Genomic DNA, 26,308 nt, shown 5'->3' on the forward strand with positions numbered 1-26,308 from the left:
GATTGAAGAAAACTGAAATGAGAACCTCTTCAGTGGCTCTTAACTATCCATGGTCCATAATCACCTGTTTTTACCTAACCTATTTTATAAGTGGATAATTTTGTTTCCCTTTTAACTTTTTAACTAAAAGGCAAGTATGACAAGCAAATTGCTATTTATTTTATTTATTCTATATTAAGTACAGTACAGTACAAAAGTTTTTTAAGATCAAGACATTTGCTGTACTGTATACCTTACCTTACATTTGCAGTGAAGTTAGAAATTGTCTTTTAGAACCCAAAAAACTAATTACGTATTAGTGCAGCTACCTTCCACAAAATAAGTCTCTTGGTTGGTTACCAGTTTAGCAGGTAACCAGCTCTCATTGTTTATATTTGGAAATGTCACTGAAATCTTTTGATGCTATGTATTATCCTGTGCAGTAACCCTTTCAAGTTCATTTTTTACTAAATCTGCTGTTAATGTTTGACTTTTCTTTGTGGTGTGTTATAATTGTTATATTACACATCTGTATTGGATGTCAACTGTCAACTTTTATGTGATACATACTGTGCAGTGGGTAATTGCCTGCCTTAATTTTTCATGGTTTTTAGATTTTCATTTTAGAAAATAGTAATGTCTTTCTAAAATCAATATCAGTTTTGTATTCAAACCTATATACCTATTACTGTTTCACATTATGGTCTTCACAAAGTTCTGATTTAGAGAACATAGTCTGCTGGCTGGCAGCACTGCACTTGTACACCTCCAGATTATGGGGTCCCCGTCTGCACAATTATATGTGAGATTGGATGGTGGGCATTTTATTAATAAGAAATGGATTTATATACAAATCAGTGTTTTTTTTAAAATACTGTAAATCTCTTTTAACTAAAATCCAATTATTTATAATTAGCCTAATTTACACTGTAGGTTGTGGGGCTCAAACAGTTAAAAATCCTTACAAATGGCTAATAATTAGGTAGATCCATCTGAAAACTCCTTTGATTGAGGTAAGTTGTGGAAATCAAGGCTCTAAGGAAATGGAGATTCATATCTGAAGGTCAAAACCATGAGAATAACATGAAACTAAGTGGTTTGTAATGACATACCCAAAGGCTACTTGAGGAAGAAACATAGTAGAAGACAACTAACATAGAAGGGAAAACTCCTAAAGTTTAATTCTAGATGGGTGCCATAAAGGAGAAATGAGGACAAGATGACAAAATATATTCAATCTGGCAACACTTATCTGAGGCACTACTACTACAGGCTGCAGTGAATAGGGACCAGGCCAAGTTGAGTGCCACATGAAAAGGAAATTTTAATAAAGGGGGTGCTTCTCTGTCCACATCCTTCCTGCAGCTACGCTTTGGATCTTCTCTTGAGCGCCCCCTTTTGGATCTCAAGCACCCAAAGGACCACTTCAGGCACCATCGTCTAAGTGCCTTTCTCATCCCGAGAACCTGGCACCAACACTCCATCACCTGTCTATCTCTCCTGATCCTCAGGCACCCACCTTGACTCAAGATGAACCTTCTTTGCGTCCATCAGACAACTGTTATCTGAAATCATGAGCTTCCCCAAGAAAGCTCTCGCCTCCAAGTCTGCTCATGACTTGTCCCTGTCTCTGATCTCTTCCGGCATATATGCAACTCTTCTTTGTTACCTGTTGGCGTGTTTTCCTTCATTTTTTGCTCCAGCTGCCCTGGCCTTGCCAACTTCTTCCTTCCTGATGAGGAGCCTCCCAGAAGATAGCTCCAGGCTTCGTCTAAGAAGGTAATCAAAGAAATTGGAGACTGGCTCTCTTCTAAGTGGGAATAAGGTATAGTTACTTTCGCCCATCCTCCCTCTCGTCTGGTTAAGAGGAGGTACCTGTCGTACACCACTGGGGAAGTTCCCTCTTTGGGAGTCTCTGCGTCCTCCCAAGGGGACTTCTCCAGCCTCATCAACTCTTCCTGTCTCTTGGCCTTTGCTTCAGTGAAAATAACATTCTTTTTGAAAGAGCTGGACCACCTAGTTAAGAATCTCCATAACATTTTTGAGATTTTCAGCTTCCTAGACTGGATGGTTGGGAGTCCTTGCTAAGAAGATCGAGGACTAAAAGGACTTGTATGAGCACTTTGCAACAGATTTCTTTGGAGTTCTATTATGCACAGACAAAGCCATCAGGGATGGCTCTTCAGAACTTACGGACCTTTTCTTTTTCAGGGTTCTGAAGAAGAGAGAACTTTGGCGGTGCTTCACCACCAGAGGAGTCACACAGTCACAGAGGTCGGCATTATTATATTCACCTTTGGATTCGCTTCACCTTTTCCCTCAGACAATAGTGGAAGAAATCACTTTGGACCCCCAGAAGAGTTCACTCAAGGCCTCTTTGCACAATCTAAGGATTCGTCATAATTGTTTGTGCCTAGGACGGTCTCTCCACTTCAACATCATCTCTTTCATGGAAGCAACCCCAAGTTGCTCAATGTCCAGTTCTCAGCCAGAGCCTTCAAGAGGAGCTCTTCCAAGGCTTTGCCCAAGAAATGAACAAGAAGTCCTTCATGCCCCACTAGGAGCCAAACTTCTCCATTTTTGGGTGAAGTGGAGTCATAGAGGGGAGTGCTTGTATGGTTGGAAGGTTGTTGACCTTGTGAGTTGTGGAGTGTTGTTGTTGAAGGGCTTTTGTGATTTCTTGGTGTTGTGGTTGGATGTGGACTTGTAAGATTGTTGTTTTGATGTTGGTGTTCATCTGCGTAATGATTTCTTGGTTTGTCGAGTTGTTGTATGGTTGTAGTACTCGATTGGTTGGTTTGTGTTGTGATTCTCGGCGGTGGTTGTCACAACAAGTAGGCTATATCCAGCGGATGGCACAGTGCCTAACCCTGAGTATCTCGAATCTGGTGAGTACATAAAAGTGAGAGTTTTGTTTGTTTTCCTTGCTGAACCAACCATCCTGCGTGTAAATAGTAATGTAAAGGGGAAAGTGTCCGGTGGGAAAATTTGTCAGCCGGTACGACTAAGGTAACTGTTGGAAGATTGCTTACTTTCTTTGCTTTGCTTGTGATTCTGCCACATCATCCTTTGGGGTTGTGGGGCAAACCAACTTGGGACTTGTTTGCTACCCCAAGAAACCATTGTCTTCCTCTCTTTTGCTCTCCAGCCCCAGATCCCCTGGTGATAGACCCATGCTCCAAGACTGGTCAGACCTGGATCTGTATTCTCTCCTGCCCTTCAACATGGTGAGGGAAGTGCTGAAGAAGTTTGCACCACAACGTCTTGACCCTTGTAGCTCTGTTTTGACCCTTGAAGGAGTGGTTCCCCAACCTTTTATGACTTTTGGTGGACTTCCCGAGGCTACTTCCCCAAAAAACCGTGGCTACTCAAACAACCTTTAGCCTGCAATGAAAACTTCACTTGGAATTTGAGCAAAATTGGTGTTGTGAAAAGAAATAAATACATGATTAAAGCAGAGGTAATAATTGACTATTTCAGGCAAAATGTTTGGCTAGAATGTCTTGGAAATGACTGGCTTGTTACCAACATATAAAAAGTAAAAATCTTTGTGACTTGTAACATTAGCATCTGAGGGGCACATGCATAGTACTCCCAGTCAGCAGATAGGTATTTTTGAGCAGGAAATAAAGCGAAGACCACAAATCTGGGCCAGTTACAAGTACAGTAATGGGTATATTGTGAAAAAATGTTATTTGGTATATTTTGAACATATTTATCAAGCTTATGTTGGATATGGAGGACACATACAGTGTGTCCTTGACTTACAGCACCACCAACTTATGGCAATTTGATCTTACAGCGCTTTTTCAGCACCACTAACAGCCTTCTGCTGCTCTATAAGCGCCATTGACGGTACTAACGGCAAGAATATGCATGACGTTAATGGGATTTATAGTGCTGTCAGGTTACGGCTCTGTGAGCACTGTTAACCCTCCGATAATGGCAAAATATCTACTTAAGGCAGAAATCAGCTTACAGTGCAGTGTTGGAATGTAACTCCTGTCGTAAGTCGTGGATGTACTGGACTTCATATCCCCACCGATCTGGACTCCAGGAAGTATCTAAGGTTCGTCTTCCAGGACAAAGTATTTCAGTTTTGGGCTCTCTGCTTCATCTTCTCCATGGCACCTCAAGTGTTCACTCAAGTCCTTGCTCCTATTGCAAGATGGCTTCATCGAATTGGCATCAACATCAGTCTTTACCTGGACAACTGGCTTCTTCGATCCCCTTCGAAGAAGTGCATGAAGGACCTGCAGACCATTCTTACCATTCTTTGTTTTACTCAAGAACTAGGAATTATAATAAATCTCCAAAATTTGCAGTTAGTCCCATCACAAGAGATCCTCCATTGGGGAATAATTCTCATTTTTCTGACTTTTTGGGCTTTTCCTTCCCCCAAGAGAAATTGCCAACTGCCTCCAGATGATCTGCAGATGAGCCTACTAGGGAATCTAGTGTCTATTGAGACATTCGTTAAGCTGGGCAGACTCCACATTAGAATCCTCCAATTCTACGTAAAAGCTAACTGGGACAGGAAAACCCAACTGGTGTCTGTCGTGTTTCCCATCACTCAGGAAATCAAATTGGGCCTACAGTGGTGGCTCTCTGAAGGAAGACTTTCATAGATTTTTACTCAGATGCCTTGGATGTAGGTTAAGGGTCCCTTCTGGGAAGTCGAGAAGTTTCGGGGAAGTGGTCTCCAGAACGGAGCCTCCTATTAATGTCAGGGAGTTAAGGCAATTCATCTAGGTCTTCAGTGCTTCTCAACCATGACCTACAACAAGAAAGTGGTAGTCCATGTGGACAACACCAAGGCACTGACATATATCCAAAAGCAGGGAGGCACTTGTGTTTTGCTCTCTGCCAGGCAGCAAAGGATCTCTACTGGTCACACAATTTATTCAAGGAAAACTGAACATTCTGGCAGACACTGAGCTGTCAGAAGCAGGTCCTTCCCACCAAGTGGACCTTGGATCCCATGGTCTGTCTTGTCCTTTGGAGTTTTTGTGGGAAAACCAACTTGGGACTTGTTTGCTACCTCAAGAAACTTTCATCTTCCTCTCTTTGCTCTTCAGCCCTGGATCCCCTGGTATAGGCAACAGACACCATGCTCCAAGACTGGTCAGGCCTGGATCTGTGTGCTCTCCTGCCCTTCAACATGGTGAGGGACATGCTGAACAAGTTCATCTCACACCACGTTATCTTGATGACCCATATAGCTCTGTTTTGACCCATGGAGTGGTTCCCCAACCTACAACTTTTGGTGGACTTCCCGAGGCTACTTCCCCAATAAACCATGGCTACTCAATCAACCTCACTTCAAGAGATACCACTAAAGGTTCTCCACTCTTCTCTGAAAGGCTTTTCAAGAGCAGCTGCGGAAGCTATTGCAGGATATAGACGACAATCTTCTTGTGATGTCTGCCAAGCAAACTGGACAGTTTTTTTGTAGACGGTGTTTCAGAAATAATCTCTCGTCTTCTGAGACATCTATGTCCCAAATAGTAGACTTCCTCCTCTATCTGAGGACCTCTAGAAGTCTATCCTCTTCCACCATATAGGGGTATCAAGCTATGCTTAGTTTGGTGGTTAAGCATAGAGGTCTAGACCTGTCATCAAACCCAGATCTTAATGACCTCATCAAGTCATTTGACACTTTTAAGCAGAGGAAGGCCAATCTGGTTGCCTGGAATCTAGATGTCATGCAAAAGTGGCTCACAGGCTCTCTTCCATTCTTCAATTGACCTTTTGGAGGTGCAAAGTGATCTTCGTGTCCCACTACTTAAAAGAAGTCGAAACAGTGTTTGAGAATTGCAGTACCCTGGGGACATTATTGGTGGCTGGCATGGTATTGGGGGAAGAAGCATAGGAAGCATTCTTTCTCTCCATTGTCTCTTTGCCATGACGTAGGGTGTCAAGTTTTGGGGAGCCTAGGAGTGCTTTGTACTGTAGACAGATTTTGATAAAAATAGGCATTTATAAACATTTACAATTTGGTTGATAATAAAAAGAAATATAAAAAATTTACACAAATTTTAACAAGAATTTTGATAGATGTGAGTGCTTAATGATAAGTATTTCTTATATCTAGGCAACATGCCAGCCACCAAGAATGTAGGAAGAACAGACACTCTACAACCCCAAAACAGTAAAAAATATTCATATCAGCAAAGAAGCATGCAAAATGGACTCTGAACTTAGCTAACTTCTGCCGCCTGTTGCATCAACTGGCATCTCTTGACTGGTATCAAGTATAGTAAATACCATACATAAACACTGTAAAAGAGAAAAATCTTATGCTTGTTAAGTGAAAGCAGTGCTCCATTCAAAAATGAATTGGGAAAAACACTTGCAATAATTCTCTTTCCCAATCAGCCTGCAATGAAAACTTCACTTGGAATTTGACCAAAATTGGTGTTGTGAAAAGGAATAAATACATGATTAAAGCTGAGGTAATAATTGACTAATTCAGGCAAAATGTTTGTCTAGAATGTCTTGGAAATGACTGTAAGATCTGAGGGGCACATGAACAGTACTACACCCAGCCAGCAGATAAGTACTTTCAAACAGGAAATGAAGTGAAGATCACAAATATGGGCCAGTTATAAGTACAGTAATGGGTATATTGTGAAAAATTGTTTTTTGGTATATTTTGACCATATTTATCAAGCTTATAAATTTAATCAAAATTTGCTGAGTAAATAATGCATTTTATTTATTTGATGAGCATGGTCTCATACCTCGTACTGTAGTGTGTACCATTTTGTATAGAAAACTTTGCTAAGGCAGGCTTTTTTTGGAAATCTGTGTGGTAATTTCATGTCATCCTTAGAGAATGATGTTGAATGAAGTTTCCTCAGCTGTGGATAGGAGTTACAAACTTTGAGTTAAATTGATGTTGGCCACTCTCTCAGTGTAATTTTGGGATAAAGAAATATAGATGGTAGTTATGTAAAGTGTGAAGTTAAACAAATGAGCATAAGTACTATAGCTCTTTTATAACTCCTCTGGTGTTAGATTAATGAAAAAAAGAAATGTTAGAAAAAAAATGTCAATCTTTATTCAGATTTTGTAATTCATTTAGTAAATGGACTTTTGATAAGAGAATTATGTTTACAGAAAAACTCACTGAGAAAACTGACTGATGTATTAACATGAATCTAAGATTCATTAGTTATACAATTCATTTAAATATCCTTGGCTTTATAGTGGCAGGAGAAGTAAGCAGCTCCATGAATAATAAGTTGTATGGTAGATCATTGTCATAACTACACTTCAAAACTAGTGTCACAATCCCAGTTTTGGACAAGGAAATTTTCTGGCCACTTTAGATCTATCGATGAAGACTATTTCCATGTTAAAGGAACTATTCAGGGAGTAGGACGAAAACTTAATTGTCTATATCTCTAGTTTACACACTTTTCAGATAGCTGCTTTGAGTGCAAAGTTAATTACCGTAGTTTATTAAATCAAGGAATCAAAAAATTTTACTTCCTTTGAAGGTATAGTTCTTATAAGCAGGATATTTTAAGATGAGATTATAATTCACCTAAGAAAGATAACATGGCAAATTTAGCAAGTTCCAAACTGACATGTCTAAACCATTCCCCTTGTCTTTTTTTTTTTTTTTTTTTTTTTTTTTTTTTTTTTTTTTTTTAACTTTCAAAGGCTATTCAATATTAGAGTGGGTTCCCAGAGGTAGTAGAAAACAAGCCAGATAAATTGAACATGAGAAAAGGACAGCAAAGATTTATGAAAAATCACTTTCAACTTGTTTTTTAGCATATTTAGACAGCTATGCATGTATTTTCCATGCAGTTTTTTGATGACTGATTGTTTGTTACAGGAAACCAGATGTTTGGGTGGTAGGTAATTTTTCAAGTTTCAGAGCAAATTCTTAATATGAATTGGAAAATTAAATTTTATTTTGTATCAATACCATTCTTTTGCCATAAATTGACATTTTATGTGATATTAAAAGCCACAGGTATGTGGGCTAAAGTGATCTTTTGGTTTATATAGTATGTGATGCTATCAGTGAATTTTCAAGGTTTGTATGTAGTAACTATGGAGTGAATTTCCTTGGAGGATGCGGAGGAAATCTCATTTGTAATAAGAGCTTGTTTTGCTTGTGAAATAAGAGTAATTTGAAATAACTTCCATTTTGCAGAATAGATTTTGTTTTTGTTTGAGCTAAAAACAATTTTTTTTCTTGAGTTTATAATAACTCTCTATATATTTAAATTTATATAACCTAGATTTTTTTGCCAAGCTCGAAATCCATTATTTAGAAGTAATTAATAGGTGTAGTATTTGACATAGTCAAGGAAAGATAACTAATATACCATGTACTTCCATTATAGGATGCTTTTTCTGATGACATGAATGGTGGAAGAAATTCAGATACTGAGGATTCTGATGATGATCATCCTGAAATTGATTTGTCTTCTGGTAATAAAGACACATGTGTTCTGGAGGTAAGGCCAAATTTTATTGGAAGAGGTCTTTATGAAGATTTTGCTACATCAATGGTAGATTTGATCAAGCATTTTCACAGATTGATTGACAGAGCTGTATGATGCAATGGTGAAAAAATGAGATAAAAAAATATTGGTCAGGGTTATCATTGTCAGAAAGTTCCATCCCAACATTTATGTATGTGCACACTGAAAATTTGTCTAGGTGCTGTTTTAATTATTGAAAATTGTGTAATATGATTATGTTCTTTATGTCTCAACCACTGCATAAACTTTTCTTTATGTTCTCAGTGATGAACAAAGTGTAGTATTTGAATATTTCTGTCTGAAACAAAGAAATTTCTTGGCATTTCATCACATTTCATGTCTTACACCAAATGTTTTACAGAGAAAATGTGTGATTTTCTTTACCATTTTTCCTTGTATGATCCCATTGAAGTTGTAGCTTGCATTTTTTCACACCCACATGAGGGTGTTGCCTTCGATGTGCCTTGCATGATGCATTGCAGATGGTACTCTGTTTTTTGGTGTTCATTGTACTTTAGTTGCATTGTTTTAGGGCTTTAATTTTTCTTACATTCTCTAGGTCCCTTCCCATTGAATTGTCCAGCCTCTTTAATTACCTTACATTCCCCTTCCATTCAAGGGCAGATGTTTCACATCACACCTATATGTAATTCTAAAATGACTAACTTATTTTGTTAGTCTGTTTATTATTTATAATAATAATTATAATTGCAAAACATGAAACCCCCTTGGCTTTGTTGTGTCTTCAGAGTGATAATCTTATATGTTACATTATCTTTAAACCTTCAGGGTACTACAGTAATACCCCGAACTTACGTGATTCGAGTTGCACGAATTCACAATAGCGCAAACTTTTGTGTATCCTCCAGAAACACTGCAAAACCCTGCAAAAGTGTTTATGTTTAATTTATTATGTAAATTTTTAAGTTTTAAAGCTTTTGTGTATAAAATCTATTAGGAAATTATTATTTTTTAAAGCACTCACAGTTAGTGCATATATGTACTTTTACAAGATGCAATACCCTTCACAAATCTACTGTACTTTTCAAAGATGATATCCCTTCAGAAACTGTTTAATTTCTAAATTAGTACGTACTACTATACTACAATTAGTTTTGTGCTTTTAAGTGTAAAATCAGTATGGAGATTCTGTGTATGCTATTTATATTTTTGAAAATATATACAGAGGCAGTACATACTTTACAGTGTTTGTCACTATATAAGACCTTCTTGGTCAACTAGTAAAACATATCAGAGACATAACAGAGTTGCTGTTTTGTAAAAATTACTATCTTAACCTCAGAGAAAAGTGCTGGTACAATCTGTATGTACTATACGTATTACATAATTACAGCACATAGAGTTAATGTACTTTTAGAAGATGTGATCCCATTTGCACTTTTTAAAGATGATACCCCTCCAGAATTGTACTTCGCATGATGCACGTATTTCTCTCTCTCTCTCTCTCTCTCTCTCTCTCTCTCTCTCTCTCTCTCTCTCTCTCTCTCTCTCTCTCTCTCTCTCTCTCTCTCTCTCTCTCATATAGTTAGCCCTCACACTAGTACATGATTTGAAATAGATAGAATTTTACCTTCACCCTCTGCAAACATTATGTATGTACATACATGAGTTCTTTATTTCATTGAATTGTGTACCTTCGTTATAACAGACTTATGAAGGTCACCCAGTGACGCAAAGAAAACTTTTACTCTGAGGGAAAAAGAGAATGGCATCCCATGAATTAGTGGTAACAGTATGTGTACGAAAATGAATACGTATGTACATAGTAGTTACTGTAAATATTTTTATGCCAAACAGTTATTTCTTTTTTAAGGGTAATGTAGTTAACTAACTTTTAAATCAAATTAGAGTAACTTTAATTTCATTTAAAAGTTAGTTTAATGCTTAGGGAGCATGATTAGGGTCATATTTAGGGTTCAAACTCTAGAAGCAAGCATTTATTAACATTTTTAAAGACCGTGCCAAACTTATGCAAAACTTCCCCTTACACAAGGGGGTCTGGAACCTAACCTCGCGTAAGTTTGGGGTATTACTGTATAGTAGATTTACTTCACTTGTGCATCTCATGCCCAGTGCCATTCCTTATGACGCTCCTGATTGGCTGTTGTTAAGCCAATCACAGGGCTGGAAACTCTCATTCTCAGAAGAGAGTTCACATAGGCAGGATGCATGTTCCATCTATCCTCTTTCAAAAGTTATAACTTTGATTGCACCTCAGTTTTACCCGCAAAAAAGTAGTTTTTATGTATGCAACTTACTAAGTAGTTATATAGCTATAGTTTCTAAAACCATCGACAGCTAGAATTTTTGAAATTCGCGGAAGCGCTAGTTTGTTTTGGTCAGGTGATACCCCCAGCCCACTATCGGGGGAGTGAGGAACCAACACTGTCCGAAAATCAGTTGTTTCTGCCGGCTGGTACTGTCAACACAGTTTCAGTAGCAGCGGAATTTTTGGAATTCTTTGCCGTCGCTCTTTGGAGTTATTCGGTGAAGTACTCTGAATATTGGAAGTTTTGTTTTCGGTGATAGCTATTTAGGAATTGATAATAGTTTTAGATAGTTTTGCACCAAAATTCACTAGTTTTGAATTGGTCTACATAATGTCAGACACTAGTTCTTCTGGGATTAGGTATTGTAGTAAAAGCTGCAATACTAGGATCGCTAAAGTGGTTAATGATCCACATTCAATTTGCACAGGTTGTAGGGGACAGACTTGTACACCAGATCAAACTTGTGGGGTGTATTAATTGGGATCAAAGAAATTGGAAGATCTTGACTAGTTACACAAACAAGTTAGAGAGGGATAAAAAGAGAAAAGCGGCTTCTAGAGCTAAAGCAAAAAACTTAATGAGTCAGGAATTGTCTAATGATAATTTGTCTCTTTCTGAACCTTCCTCTCCACCTGTCATTCCCAGTCCTAATCTTGGCTCTCCCACACCCGTACCCAATGCTGTGACCAATTTAGAGGCAAGAGTCGATCAGAAATTTTCGATCATGCTCCAAGTGATGGAGAAATTGGGAGCGTCCGTTAAAACTCTAATGGACAAGGTAAGTGGTGAAGTTAGTGCAAGTGTAAGTGTTGTGGAGGAGGTGGCTGTTCGTCCCACTAATTCTCCTAGGCAAAGGTCCCTGTCAAACTCCCCAGAACCTGGGAGGAGGCATACTGGTAGCCTAAGGGAGGTTAGTGGGGTCTGCCCACGAGCAGTCGCCCCCTCAGGCGATTCTGTTGACAAATCCCAGATCGTAACAGAGTGCCATTGGAAAGGCGTCTCTAAAGGAGTACCGCTGTCGTCTAGTGCTTCCAGCTCCGGGGAGTACTCTCCCAGGCGCCAGTGACGTTTCCATGACGAGTCCCGTCCATTGAAAAGGAGGGCTCGTAAGTTGTCTCCCTCTCCAGTCCCCTGTAAAAAGGCTAGCCCTTTACGGAAGGAACAGCCTTCGTGTAATTTTTGGGACTCTCCAGAGAGATTCTCTCAGGATACGGCAGGAGAGGGACGTCGTAGTGAGAGGATCACATCCTCTAAGTCGAAGTCGTCGTCGAGAAAGTGTTCCTCTAGCAGACGTTCAGAGGTGAAGAGTACGGGGAAGAGTAGACTCTCGGAGATATCTTCAGCACCGGTCCGCACATGTAATACTGAAGGACAGGTAAGACTGTCACCAGTCCCTCCGGTAATCCCCGAGACTCCTGGGAGACATCTTCAGTGTTCGGAACATGAGAACACACTGACTCCCGAGCGCCCATCGGCGCCATAGTTTGCCCGCTCGCCAGAGCAGCCTTTGGCACCTGGAACTTCCGCAGCGATGCTAGAACAACCTTTGGCTCCCGAGCGTCCATTGGCGCCCAGGAATACAGTTGCAACCGAGCATCCACGAGCACCCGAGCGCCCACTAGCGCCCAAGCGTCCGCCAGCGCCCGAGCGCCCACTAGCCACCGAGCATCCACAGGTATATATGCAACCAAGTGCACAGAGTGACCAGTCTGAAGCGCTCGGACAGCCTGTCTTCAATTTCAGCTTTGGGCCTACCGACAGGACTTCAGGGGATGGCTGCCCCCGATCATTCTCTGTCAGCCATACAGAATAACTTAGACAGCATTTTGGGCTTTATTCAATCTGCGGCGCCCCCTATTCAACACTTCCCTCCTTCTCGTCTTTCTACTAGGAGACACTTATGTTACGAAACTGGAGAAGCTCTCTCTTTGGGTGTGTCTGCCTCCGCCCTGGGAGACTTCGCGCTTATTGACTCAGCGAGAAGATCGGCTTTCAACTCAGCCAAGACAATGTTTACGGCGTCAGAATTAGACCACCTCATTAAGAATATCTTTAAGGTGTTCGAAGTTTTTAGCTTCCTGGACTGAACAGTAGGGGCCTTGGGACGTAAACTGAAGAGCTATTCTATGTTGAGTGAGGAAGCTTTTACAGACATTTCGGGAGGAGTGATCTCCTGTTTAGATAAGGGGATTAGAGACGGTTCCGCGGAACTAGCCTCTCTCTTCATGTTAGGTATCCTAAAGAAGAGAGAGCTATGGTGTTCTTTTACATCCAAGGGGGTTTCTCGTACCCAAAAGTCTGCCTTGTTATATTCGCCCTTGGATAAGAAGCACCTGTTTCCAGAAGAAACAGTAGTGCTAGTTGCCTCCGAATTGCAGAAGATAGCAACACAGGATCTTCTCTCGCATTCCACTGAACGGGCTAGAGAAAATATCCCTAGTGTACGCCCCTCGCCAGCCAGCCGAGGATAACCCTTTCGGGGCAGAGGATTCGGTAGATATTTCCCAAGATCAAGGGGCAGAGCATGTTTCACCCTTAAATCTATTAAAAAATCCTCAACCAACCCATCGACCAAGAAGTAGTATATCAGTCCTTTGTGCAATCAGTTTTGGGAAGAATGGGAAGCAAGAGGGGCGGAACCTTGGATCGTAAAGGTTTTAAGAGAAGGTTACGATATTCCGTTCAAGAGAAAGCGACCGTTATCAGGCTCTCCGATAGCTTTGATAGCCTACTCAGAAAATTCAAAGAAGTTCATCGCCCTTTCGGAAGAGGTTTCGTCTCTTGCAAAAGAAAGCAATAGAGTTAGTAGAGGAGCCACTAACACCGGGGTTTTACAATCGTCTGTTCATGGTTCCCAAGTCATTGGGGGGCTGGAGACCCGTATTGGATGCAAGCACTCTGAACCTTTATGTGCAAAAGACAAAGTTCAAGATGGAGACGAATCAGTCTGTCCTTTCATCAATCCGTCAAGGGGATTGGATGATCTCCATCAGTATGGAGGACACATATTTTCACATCCCAATACACCAAACCTCAAAGAGCGTTTCTGCGTTTTGTCTTCAGGGACAAAATATACCAGTTCAGAGCGCTGTGTTTCGGGCTTTCGACCGCACCACAGGTATTTACTCAAGTGCTAACTCCCATTGCAAAATGGTTACATCTAGTCGGGATAAGGATATCCCTTTACTTGGACAATTGACTTATCCGGTCACAAACAAAGGAGAGGTCCACGGAGGACCTTCAGAAAACCCTGACTTTAGCTCAGGATCTAGGACTGTTAATAAACAGACAAAAGTCGCTGTTACTCCCCAGTCAGGAATTAGTCTATTTGGGGATGAGGATCAACTCAGTGAGTTTTCAGGCTTTTCCATCCCCACAAAGAATCGAGTCGTGCCTGCAGAAGGTAGTGAAATTTTTAGCTCTCCAGGAATGCTCTGCAAAGGAATGGATGAGTCTTTTGGGCACTCTATCCTCAATAGAACAGTTCGTGACACTAGGGAGACTGCATATGAGGAACCTACAGTTCTTCCTCAGAGCGAATTAGAACAGAAAGAAGTGGTGGAAGTTAAGAGACAGACTTGCGGAAGAGAGATCCCTCCTCCCACAGAGCCCCAACCTAGTGTTCTTTTTAGACGCATCAGATCAAGGTTGGGGAGCGACTCTGGGAGAAAAAGAAGTTTCAGGAGTTTGGAATGCAGATAAAAAACAGTGCCATATAAATCGAAAGGAACTGACCGCCATCCACTGGGGATTGCTGAAGTTCGCGGACGAAGTTCGCAACAAAGTAGTGGCGATACACTCAGACAGCCCGACAGCGCTCTCCTACATAAAGAAACAAGGAGGGACACATTCGTTTTCTCTTTGCGAGACGGCAAGGAGCTTGCTGGTATGGGCGAACTGGAATCAAACCACATTAATTCCAAGGTTCGTTCAGGGGAAACTCAATGTTCTCGCGGACAAACTGAGCCGCAGGAGGCAAGTACTTCACACGGAATGGATAATGAATCCAGTGGTATGCCTCGAATTGTGGAAACTCTGGGGGAAACCTATGATGGATCTGTTTGCCACAGCAAGAAACTATTGTCTTCCCCTTTACTGTTCACCAGCCCCTGACCCGAAAGCATGGTCAACTGATGCAATGCTTTTGGACTGGTCGAACAAAGACTTGTACACTTTTCCTCCATTGAAGATGGTGAGAGAAGTCATCAACAAATTTGGAACGCATCACAATGTTTCGATGACTCTTATTGCTCCATTCTGGCCAGCGCAGGAATGGTTTCCAGATCTTTTAGATCTTCTAGTGGATTGGCCAAGGTTACTTCCTCAGAGAACAGATCTACTCAGACAACCCCACTTCAGGAGGTTCCATCAAGGACTATCCACTCTGTCTCTAACCACTTACAGACTGTCCGACAACTCTTACGAGCGAATGGTTTTTCAAGACAAGCGGCGAGAGCTATTGAGCAGTGCAGAAGGGAATCTTCAAGTAAAGTCTATCAGGCAAAGTGGGCTGTGTTTAGAGCCTGGTGTAAAAAGCATAATGTTTCGTCTTCTAAAACAACTATAACAGAAATAGCAGATTTTCTTTTATATTTGAGAACAGATAGAAATCTGTCGACGGCGACTATCAAAGGTTATAAGGCGATGTTGGGATCTGTTTTCAAGCACAGAGGATTGGAAGTGTCATCGAATGGAGATCTTGCAGATCTCATTAAGTCCTTCGATGTAGAAAAACCCAAAGTATTAAACGTCGAGTCAAAATCTCCCCTGATTGCCAAATGGACGTACCATACGTCGACTCAAAAAAGTTTTTTTAAAAATTCGCGGAAAAATACTTATAGGCCTATCAGCCGAAAACTTTTGAATCGCGCGTCTTGGGGGATGCTAGGAGTTCACGGATCAAGGTGTTGTTTTGTTTACAATCGTTACGCAGGCGCGCAAGTGCGAATTTCTTTCTTATCGCAATAAAAAGTATCAGTGACACATCTCAAAAATTATTTCGTCACTTTGACATAATTTTTGCACCGTTTTAAATTATCCGTTACATGAAGTATTATATATGAAAATGTGCGCAATTTCATTTAGAATACAACAAAAAAATACTCATGATTGTAGCTTTTATCAGTTTTGAAATATATTTCCATATAAATAACGATAAGTGCCAAAATTTCAACCTTCGGTCAACTTTGACTCTACCGAAATGGTCGAAAAACGCAATTGTAAGCTAAAACTCTTATATTTTAGTAATATTCAATCATTTACCTTCATTTTTTAACAAATTGGAAGTCTCTAGCACAATATTTCGATTTATGGCGATTGTGGTAATGTTTGCACCATTTTAAATTAGCCGTTACATAAAGTTTTATATATGAAAATGTGCGCAATTTTATGCAGAATACAACGAAAAATAATTGAAGGTTGTAGCTTTTCTCATTTTCAAAATATTTGCATATAAATCACGATAAATAGAAAAAAAACCATGTTCGATCAACTTTGACTCTACCGAAATGGTCGAAAAACGCAATTGTAAGCTAAAACTCTTATATTTTAGTAATATTCAATCATTTACCTTCATTTTGCAATAAATTAGAAGTCTCTAGCACAATATTTAGATTTATGGTGACTTTATGAAAAAAACTTTCCTTCCCTCTGCGCGCGGATTCTCCGCCGTAAATCTCCGAATTGCATACATAGCATTCTCGGAAAATTTGCTCCGTTTCATATTAGGCATTTCATAGAGTTTTATATATGAAAATGTGCGCAATTTCATGTAGAATAAAAGGAAAAATATTTGAAGGTTGTAGCTTTTCTAATTTCTGAAATAATTGCATATAAAAAAATAAAAAAAAATTATAAAAATTTTGACATTTGGTCATTTTTAACTCGTCGGAAATGGTCGAAAACTGCAATTGTCAGCTAAAACTCTTACAGTATCGTAATATTCGATCATTTGTATTCATTTTGAAACAAATTGGAAGTCTCTAGAACAATATTTAGATTTACGGTGAATTTTTGAAAAAAAAACATTTTTTTACGTCCGCGCGTTACGAATTCGTACATCATTTTGTGATAATATTTTTCCGGTGTTGCTTTTATTTTTTTTACAATGTATTATATATCAAAATGATTGCAATTTAGTGTACAATAGAACGAAAAAAAAGAAACTCGTTAGCTTTTACCGTTTTTTGCACATCGTGATTTTAATACAATTATGTATGAATTTTTTTTTTCCGCTACCATATATCGCATTATTTACATATGATAATGATATTATTTTTCATTTCTGATGATTGCATACTAAACTTCAGGCAATGACAAAAAAAGGAGCCAAAAATGAACTCTTAATCTTTAAAACTAAGCGCGCTATGATTTTTTGAAAAAAATATTTTTTCAGCGCTCGCTCAAAACCGGCTCCGGCATTCGGGGGAGTTTTTTATTTTTTCCGCTTTGGCGTTTAAGGGCTAAGTGGTTGTCGGAAACTCCTTGTGAGCCCTTGCAAAGAACATCGTTAAGAGATTTGACAAGAAAGGCCTTATTCCTAGTAGCTCTGTCTACAGCTAAAAGAGTAAGTGAAATAAATGCCTTGGACAAGAGAATAGGCTTTACACAGGGTAATGCATTAACCTTGGGATTTTTGGCAAAGAACGAGATCTCGTCCAAACCATGGCCTCGTTCGTTCAGTATCAAAAACCTCACGGACTTGGTAGGACCGGAAGAAGAGGAGAGGTTGCTTTGCCCGGTCAAAGCTTTGAAATGTTTTTTACAAAGTACAGAGAGGGTTCAGGGCCTGTCCGACCGTTTATGGTGTTTGGTATGGAATCCGGCGTGCCCGATTTCTAAAAACGCCCTGGCGTTCTTCTTACGTAGCGTGATTGTAGATGCTCATGCACAAGTGAAAGAAACCAACATCAATAAACTTAAAGTGAAAGCTCACGAGGTAAGAGCAGTGGCAACCTCTCTCTCGTTTAAACACAATCTCTCTCTGGATTCGATTATTCAAGCAACGTATTGGAAATGTAAATCAGTGTTCGCCTCGCATTACTTGCGTGATATTGAAACAGTATATGAAAATTGCAGTACCCTAGGTCCGTATTTAGCGGCGGGCACAGCATTGGGTAAGGGTGTGTAGGAAGTCATACCTTCCTAGCCTATCTCTTCGCCTTGAACGAGGTTGAGTTTTTTACGGGAGCCTGGAGGTACTATGGATGTACTAGGAGTACCCTTCAGTCAAGTGTAGAGTTGGGTATGAATTTTATGGTTATGGTTGAGGTGATATGTTTTTTACTCTGGTAATATTTGATTATTTGGTACTGCGCTCTGGGCGGGGGCATGATTTGGTTGACCATGCTAGCCATGGACATTCCTTAGCTGCATGGGTCCCACTGTTTAGAGGACGAGCCATGGCTATACCGCCACGTCCGTAAGAGTTAAGACGATCGACTTCCAGAGGCAGTAATCAACTGTTCAGCTCTCTTGACAGGTAAGGAACCAACAAGCATCTGCATGGATGCTAGCTCTAAATATATATTTTGTATTATTAAAAAAGAAGAAGAAGAAAAAAAAATTTTATGAGCATATCCATGGATCCCACCTCCTACAATGTGGGATTCAGCTATGTAACTACTTGGTAAGTTGCATACATAAAAATTACTTTTTTATGGTCGAATAAGATTTTATGCATACTTACCAAGTAGTTACATGATCAAAGCCCGCCCTCCTCCCCTTACATGGATAATAGGGCATAAACAACTGATTTTCAGATGGTGTTGGTTCCTCACTCCCCCGATAGTGGGCAGGGGGTATCACCTGACCAAAACAAACTAGCGCTTCTGCGAATTTCAAAAATTCTAGCTGCAGACGGTTTTAGAAACTATAGCTATGTAACTACTTGGTAAGTATACATAAAATCTTATTTTATCATAAAAAAGTCATGTTTCAATTGCATCACTGAACATAGACAAGGCAATGATTTAAGAATTTTGACGATATTAGAATTATGAAAAAGATCGTAATATATAATAAAATGGAATAATGAGAGGGATATAGGAGGACTGGTTGTAGCAAAAGAAAAATCAATGGGATGAATGAATTTCCCCCATAAGGTATCAATATCTAAGTAAAGATTTTTTTCGTGATCATGATGATGATGATGTCATTGAGTGATCAAGTGAGCAACACCTGACTACACGAAGATAAGAGAAAAAGATTAATGTTCTTAATCTTTTGCCTGTTATTTTCATATTGATAGTCCAGCCTATAATTGTTTTGGTAGCATTGTCTTCCATGACATTTAAGTTGCAAAACTATATGGAACACAAGATGAAAAATGATGAATGCACTGTGATCTCATGTAAGGAATGAAAGAATATATTTTATATCAAGAATTTTGTTTGTTTCACTATAAATATTTTAGCATTAAGTTTACTAAAGTACATAATTCTTATATCATTATAATCCTTAATCATTGGCTTGACGATGTTTGGTGATGAAATTGGGAAACTCTCTTTTTCTGCAGGTAAATCTGAGGTGTAATGAAAGTTATAAAGGTTGAAAAATGTTCAAACATAGATGTTGCCTATATGAACTCTCAAGAGAGGCTGAGAGTTTCCAGCCCTGTGATTAGCTTATCAGGAGCATCGTAAGGAACAGCGCTGGGCATGAGATGCAAGGGTGAAGTGAATCTACTATAGTAATATTCTCTTTAGTTGCACCAGTTTTGAGAATGGGATTAGTGTATCCCGGATATCAATAATAATAATAATAATTCTTTGTATTATTTTCAGCTGGATGATAGAGAAGATGCTGAAATGATTGGCCTGCTGGTTGAGGATTGCACGCCAATGCAGTTGGTAACCGTTTCCACACAAACACCTCCTGGTGTTCCAAGAGAAAGTATTGTAACCAACTTGCAGATGTTTACAAGAGTATGGAGAGCTAAAGTGCCTACAGTCCTTAACCATAGCTCTTTTAATCAGTATTTTGACAGATTGCTTCAGGTAAATCTATTTCATTTTTGTTTTATATATTTTGTTGATTATGTGTGTATCAAGTTTTATATATGGCTTTGCCTTTCTTCTCCCCATGGGGCCTACACTTCAGTGTTCCTTCTCCATAAATTTAGATCATGTAAGAGAACCCATACCCAGTTTGCCATTGCTAATATTATGGTACGGTACTTTACTTTGTTTGAGATGCTGAGCATATAAAATTATGTTACAGTTTTATGTAATCAAAACTCTTGAACATCAAGACAGCATAAAATTTGTAGATTTCTCAGAAGCATAACGTATACTCTACTGTGTAGCCACAATTTTGTCATCATGTGCATTAGTATTTTTACCTGATGGTGTCTCGTAAGGGATCCCCTCTTTTTTGGACCACCTTGACATTGTGAGGGGGCTCTCGAACCTCGGGAATTTCTTCCCAGGTTCAAACCCAAGAGTCCCACATAAGATTATATATTTTTTGGTTAATATCTGTGGATTTTTCCACTTTTGTCAAAATTTTCCGTATCTAATAAATAAGAAAACTTATCATAACTTGGATTGAAGTTAAATCCGAAGCTAAATAGTGGGAACTGTGGTAGATCCATCATCTACCCGACAATGTTCGGACCTGGTTTTCCAAGCAGAACTATTCTGTGGAGTTGGACCACGGATTCCAAGGGGGCCTGGTTCTAGGAATAGAACTCTCGGCATTCTGTCCGGTTTGCCCATGACGTGGTTAGGATGGGGATAATTGTATTTTTGTAATACTCTTAGCCCTACCAAGTGGGTATTGCTTAACCTTGTTATGCCATCCCTTTTTGGGTTAGGGTAGGGGTGTGGACATTTGGGAGTCATTTCTCACTTGTGCCATTGGCGGAAGATTTAATTTCACAAAAAGCCAATGACATCTTTTCAAAATGCATTATTTTTTTTTTTATCCTACTCTATTTTTTATGATAAATATGACTAAAGTTTTTAGTACCCCTGGACCCCTTCATGGACAAAATTCGGCACAGTTGATGACCACTGGAAGTTTATCCCTGAATCCCCCTCAGTCAGTTCAAGATAATAATGCAGCAGAGGAACATCCAGTTCCAAATAAATTATATGATCCAAAACACCCGTCAAGGTCCATAGAAATTCTACAAAAAAGTAAAAATTAATCAGAAGATTCAAACATAATAACAATGGAACCATATGTTACAGAGAAAGGAAACAAATCTGATACACAGATAACCCACATCAGGCAAGGTCCAAAAAAAATAGAAACTACCGTCTTTACCCAACACTGGTGCATTTTGATCATCTTTTTGGACCAGATAACTGGCCGAGATTTCTAGTACAGTAATACCTTGGGTTACGAATTTAATCCGTTCCAGAACCTGCTTCGTAACCTAAAAAATTCGTAACCCAAATGGATTTTCCCATAAGAATGTTATAAAAAGCAAATAATGCGTTCCACCCGCACCATGAATAACCATTTCAATTCATATTTTTCCATTTATTTTTGTTCACTAAGGTTGAAAATTCGGGAGGAGGGGAAGGGTGAGGAGGAGAGGGTTAGGGCTTGGGGGGGGAGGAAATCTCCTCCGTGAACACTTCTGGAAGACTTTCTGGTTCTTTCTCTAGAGAGCACCGTTCACTACGATCACTAATTTTACGCTTACGAACACTAATACGTACGCAACACTATGTTGTCTTTCACAATTTTGAAAAATATTTTTCTATGAGCAAATTTTCTACATCGTCGAGAATATAAGGCCGTTGTTTCGTCAATACTGTGACACCTTTTGATGCTTTACTGGCTTTAATTTCTTCCTTTTTCTTCAAAATAGTGCAGATCGTTGATTGCGACCGCTTGAAGAATGCTGCAATGTCTTTCACGCACTCGCCTTTATCATGCATTTGGATAATTTCCTTCTCCATTTCGACTGTAATCATCTCCTTCTTTCTTATGCTTTCCTTCTTGCTGCTTGCCTTCGTCATCTTGGGAGCCTTGTCCTTTAGTATTTGTAATTTATTATTTGGGTAATAGTAATGTATAAGCACTATTACGGGAAACACAACACGTGCGCAAATCACTAAGCAAATTTGAGAGCGTTATCACGGACAGATGCGTTCAATCTTACCGCCAGCAAGATATTGAAAGAGTTATGGTTTAAAAAGGGTCAAGGGATGCGTAGGAGGAAGTCACGTGACCCTCGTTAAGTTTTGGCCATGGAAAAATGCGTTCGCAGATCCCACGCTCATCCGATGTAAACAATCAGGCGGCCTCCCATGATGGAAATTCGCGCATTCGTATTCCAAGCGAAATTCGTATTCCAGAATGAGGTCGTCACTTCGTAAGTTAAAAAATTCGTATACTAATCAGTTCGTAACCCAAAGTATTACTGTACTTAAAGCTGAAAATAAAATACCAACAGCAATACTAGAAAACAAATTATTGAACATATGTCCAACACAAGAAATGGAATGCCGATATATTAAAGAAAATTAATGGTTACATCAGTTAACCACGAAAAAAGGTCCACCACCCTTTTAAATATAAAAGAAATAAATGACACAAAAATAACAATCATAAGTCATGAAACATCAAATTATATACAGGGCACAGTCATTTTACCCAACATTGAAGAAGAAGGACTACCCTCAAAAGACTTGATACTTGACTCCCTTAAGTTAAGATACAATAATATACATGATTTAGAAGTCTACTAAGTTCCAAGTAGGAAAGATAAAAACAAACTACTCAGTTCCAAGTAGGAAAGATAAAAATAAACAAATTGATTTTGCAAAAATAAAATTTACAGGCTCAAGATCTCCCACTCAAAATCAAAATTCTTGGACAAAATAGGGAAGTGTGTCCATTTATACCAAAACCACTTCAGTGCACTCAATGTTCAAAGTATGGGCACATACAAAAAATGCCATAATAAAGCAGTATGCGCAGTGTGTGCATCAGACACCAATACTACTAATTGGAAATTTATTAACTATGGACAATCCCATCACACAAAATCTAGGGAACGCTCCTTTTATCTATACAACACAGAGCTCCAGTTGTTGATAAATAGAACAGGAATGTCAGTCAAAGAAGCTAGACTCGAGCTAAAAGTAAGAGGAGTCAGTAATCCATCTAAAAACCACTCTTTTACAAATGTAACTAAAAATCTAAATATCGATCACATCAATAACAAACAACAAGATAATACGTATAAGGATACAAACTGATTCTCATATCAATAATGCTGAACCCCAAAACAAGCTTGTTGATATATCCACCAGTACCACTACTAACACTGAAGATTCAGATATCCATGGAAAAGAACTTCCAGTAGAAGAGGAGTCAAATAATAATAATAATTGAACTGATAAAAATAAAAAATACTGGAACGAACGCCACCTAAGGGATAAAAAGTGAATATTGAAAATTACAAACAATCCAAAGAAACTCCAACTGCACCAGGAAAACATTTTAAAAAAGATAATGTACTAACCTCATCACAAGTTGAAATACACAATTACCTCAATCCCAATCAAACGGCCAACATCAGGTCAGTAAAGAATCAATTAACCATTCTTTACAATTCCAAACAGTAATACTAATGAAAATCATACCATTAAAACAAACCAAAATATAACTATTACTCCCCACCATCCACAAGACCCAAATATTACACCAACAACAACAAAACAAATAACCCCTCAAACTAACAGTCCTTATCACTACAGAAAAAGACCAATAGAATTACAAAACCAGAAATTTTTAAAGCTAGATAAAATAATTCTGAATCAATAACTAACATCACCAAACATGCTTCATCTTGTGGTTGTAATGAGTGCTTCGTAGGTACATATAGCCAACTAACCACCAAGACAGAGGACACAATATGAAATTGTATTGACAATTTTATTAAATTAAGGAAATGCCCTTTAACACACCAACATGAGAACGAATTATGTTCAGAATCCCTAAAATACAAAGACAACAATTAAAAAAACACACAAATAAATTCAAATGCATATAAACTTTGAGGCAAAGTAAAATTGGCAATCAATTTACAGAATTTAACACCAATTCCTCCCAATAATGGAACATATAATTATTCAATGGAATATAAATGGCCTCTTATTAACCCGACTACGTCTGGGTGAATTACAAAGAATCCTACGAGACCACAACCCAATATGTATATGCCTACAACACATAGGATCTAACCCCACAAACATTTGACAGTACAAAATTGCTTGTTATTCACCAACTGATTGTGGAAAACTAGGCACAGCAATATATGTTCATAATAGTATCACTTATGAATTTTTAAACATAGCATCACTATCATATCAGATAACAGCTATCAAATTATATATGCCGGACAAAACTATGATCACAATTTGTAACTTATACAACCAACCAAATTTTGCTCGAATTTCAGTGATCTACCAGCATTATTTAATAATCTATATGAACCCCTACTCATAGTAAGAGATTTTAATGCTCATAATCCCTTTGCAATAACAGTCACCCAGCTGGCGCACCAGGAACAAACAGAAAAATACGTATTGGAGCATGACCTATGCTGGCTAAATGAAAGTGATGTGCCAACTTATTTCTCCAATACCCACTTAACCTTTTCTCCAGTAGATATCTCGCTGTGCTCAGTTGACTTAGCTGAAAGACTTGAGTGGAATTTCATGGATGACTCATATACCAGTGACCACTTCCCCATAGTCTTTAATTATTTAAATAATGATTTAATATTGCCACTTGTAAAATATAATATCCAAAAAGCAGATTGGGACATTTACAATCTACATACCAGAAATATGCCACCATTTCCGCATAACCAAAACCACAATACAATATGTGAATTCTTCAATGATTTCATGATAAATGCTGCTGAAAAAAGCATGCCTAAAACAAGGCCACACCCAAATAAATCCCCTGTCCCATGGTGGACTCCAACTTTAGCAACTTGTTCACACGTGAACAAACCTTCGGTCTTAACGATAGGATAATTTCTAACGCCTAGCTGGATCCGGTTAAATCGTAGATGAAAGCAAGGAATATTGTGAGATCTGGCAACGCGTGCGTATATCGGGTGAAGAGTAGTCAAGGACCACGCACCCATGCCACAGCGTCAGTCTTTCTTTAACCGCCTAGATGAGAGTTGTGGTTGACCTCTCTCGGCCTTTACCCGGTTCATTGCCCGTTTCGCTTGTGTTTGAGTGTGTGTGTGTGTGTGTGTGTGTGTGCTGTTATTATGGCTTCTTCTGCTCCTTCCCGGCATTGTCAATGTGTGTGCCCAGGAACTCCAGGTTTTCCGTGTTATCTTTTTTTGACTTCGGCTGCGACTGACCCACACTCCACTTGTAGTAGGTGCCACTCTAATGTTTGTACAATAACGAATCCCTGCACGGAATGCTGTGCATGGCCTAGAGAGCAATGGAAGTTATTTTATAGTAAGAGGGAGCATCGTAGGGTTTCTACTCTTCCTTCGTGGGAGGGTTTTCTCCTCTTCTCGATCCTTCGTCTCCTGCTGCTGTCACTCCCTATGCTAGCGTTTTGCCTTTGTCCCATTCCTTTTCTTCCACCGATTCGTCGTTAGAAGTACCGGGAGGCTCTCAGGCTAATTTATGTAATGTTGCCCCTTCTTCCTTGGGAGTTAATTTGATTCCCGAGAGGGAGGAGGCTTTTTCATCAATTTCTTTTATTTCAGAGTCAGAGGCATCCAAAATGGCAGCGCTTTGGGGGACACTTGGTCTACGGGGTCCACCCTCCTTGGAGGGTTTGCTGATGCACTTCATGGATGCTAGCTAACCCTCTCCTCATGCTGTCCAGGCCCTCCCCCTCCTCCTGGCCTCGTCTTCGTGGGTAGCCGAGGTCCGCCATTTTGTATCGCTCTGCCAGTGACGATTGCTGCTTCTTCGAGTCAGAGGGAAGCCTTGGCATCAGCCCCGCTAGTGACGTTATGGGGTCATTCATTTTGTGTCCCTCTGCTAGTGGCGTCTGCTTCCCGTTCAGATTGAGGGGAAGCAGTGATGTCATCACCGGTTATGACATCACTCCAAGTCGTCTCCGCTGTGCTGCCTTACTTGTCTATATCGTCATCGTTTGCTACTGTGACGTCATCTCTGCCATCCAGTTCGCTGCATCTCCCTTCCATGTCGTCAGCCCTTTCTCTTGCTGCTCCATCTGAGGCTTTATGCCAGGCTGTTCTTAAGAGATTGGACTCAGTTTTAGAAGATAAGTTTGCTGCCATGTCGGCTGGGAGGACTGGAAGCAAGCGTGTTGTATTGCCCCCGCCCCTTGAAAAGAGATTGTGTAAGTAGTAAGTGCTGTTCTCTTCTCCTTCTCCCCCATCTCGACCGCATTGGTGTATCAAGCGTTAAAAGGCTAAGGACTTGGCTCTTTCTTTGTCTGTGAGTGAGGAGCAGCACGCCCGTGTTCCTGTGAGTGTTGGTGTTTCTGAGAGTGTTAGCGTATCTGTACCTGTGCGATCTGCAGTGGCTGCTTCATCCTCTGCATCGAGTTGTGAGCGTG

At 39.6% G+C, this 26,308-nt stretch overlaps 1 protein-coding gene across 4 annotated transcripts in view; it reads left to right on the forward strand.

Annotated features, from left to right (window-relative positions):
- LOC135225732 (uncharacterized) overlaps positions 1-26,308 on the forward strand; it is a 391,490-nt gene that overhangs the window by 275,767 nt on the left and 89,415 nt on the right. For all 4 annotated transcript variants that reach the window (XM_064265117.1, XM_064265118.1, XM_064265116.1 and 1 more), the window contains 2 exons: positions 8,346-8,459; positions 19,561-19,773. In XM_064265117.1, coding sequence (XP_064121187.1) covers positions 8,346-8,459; positions 19,561-19,773 — 327 coding nt within the window. The remainder of the gene's footprint in view (positions 1-8,345; positions 8,460-19,560; positions 19,774-26,308) is intronic.

The sequence above is a fragment of the Macrobrachium nipponense genome, chromosome 13, assembly GCF_015104395.2.
Source record: "Macrobrachium nipponense isolate FS-2020 chromosome 13, ASM1510439v2, whole genome shotgun sequence".
Classification (NCBI taxonomy): Eukaryota; Metazoa; Arthropoda; class Malacostraca; order Decapoda; family Palaemonidae; genus Macrobrachium; species Macrobrachium nipponense.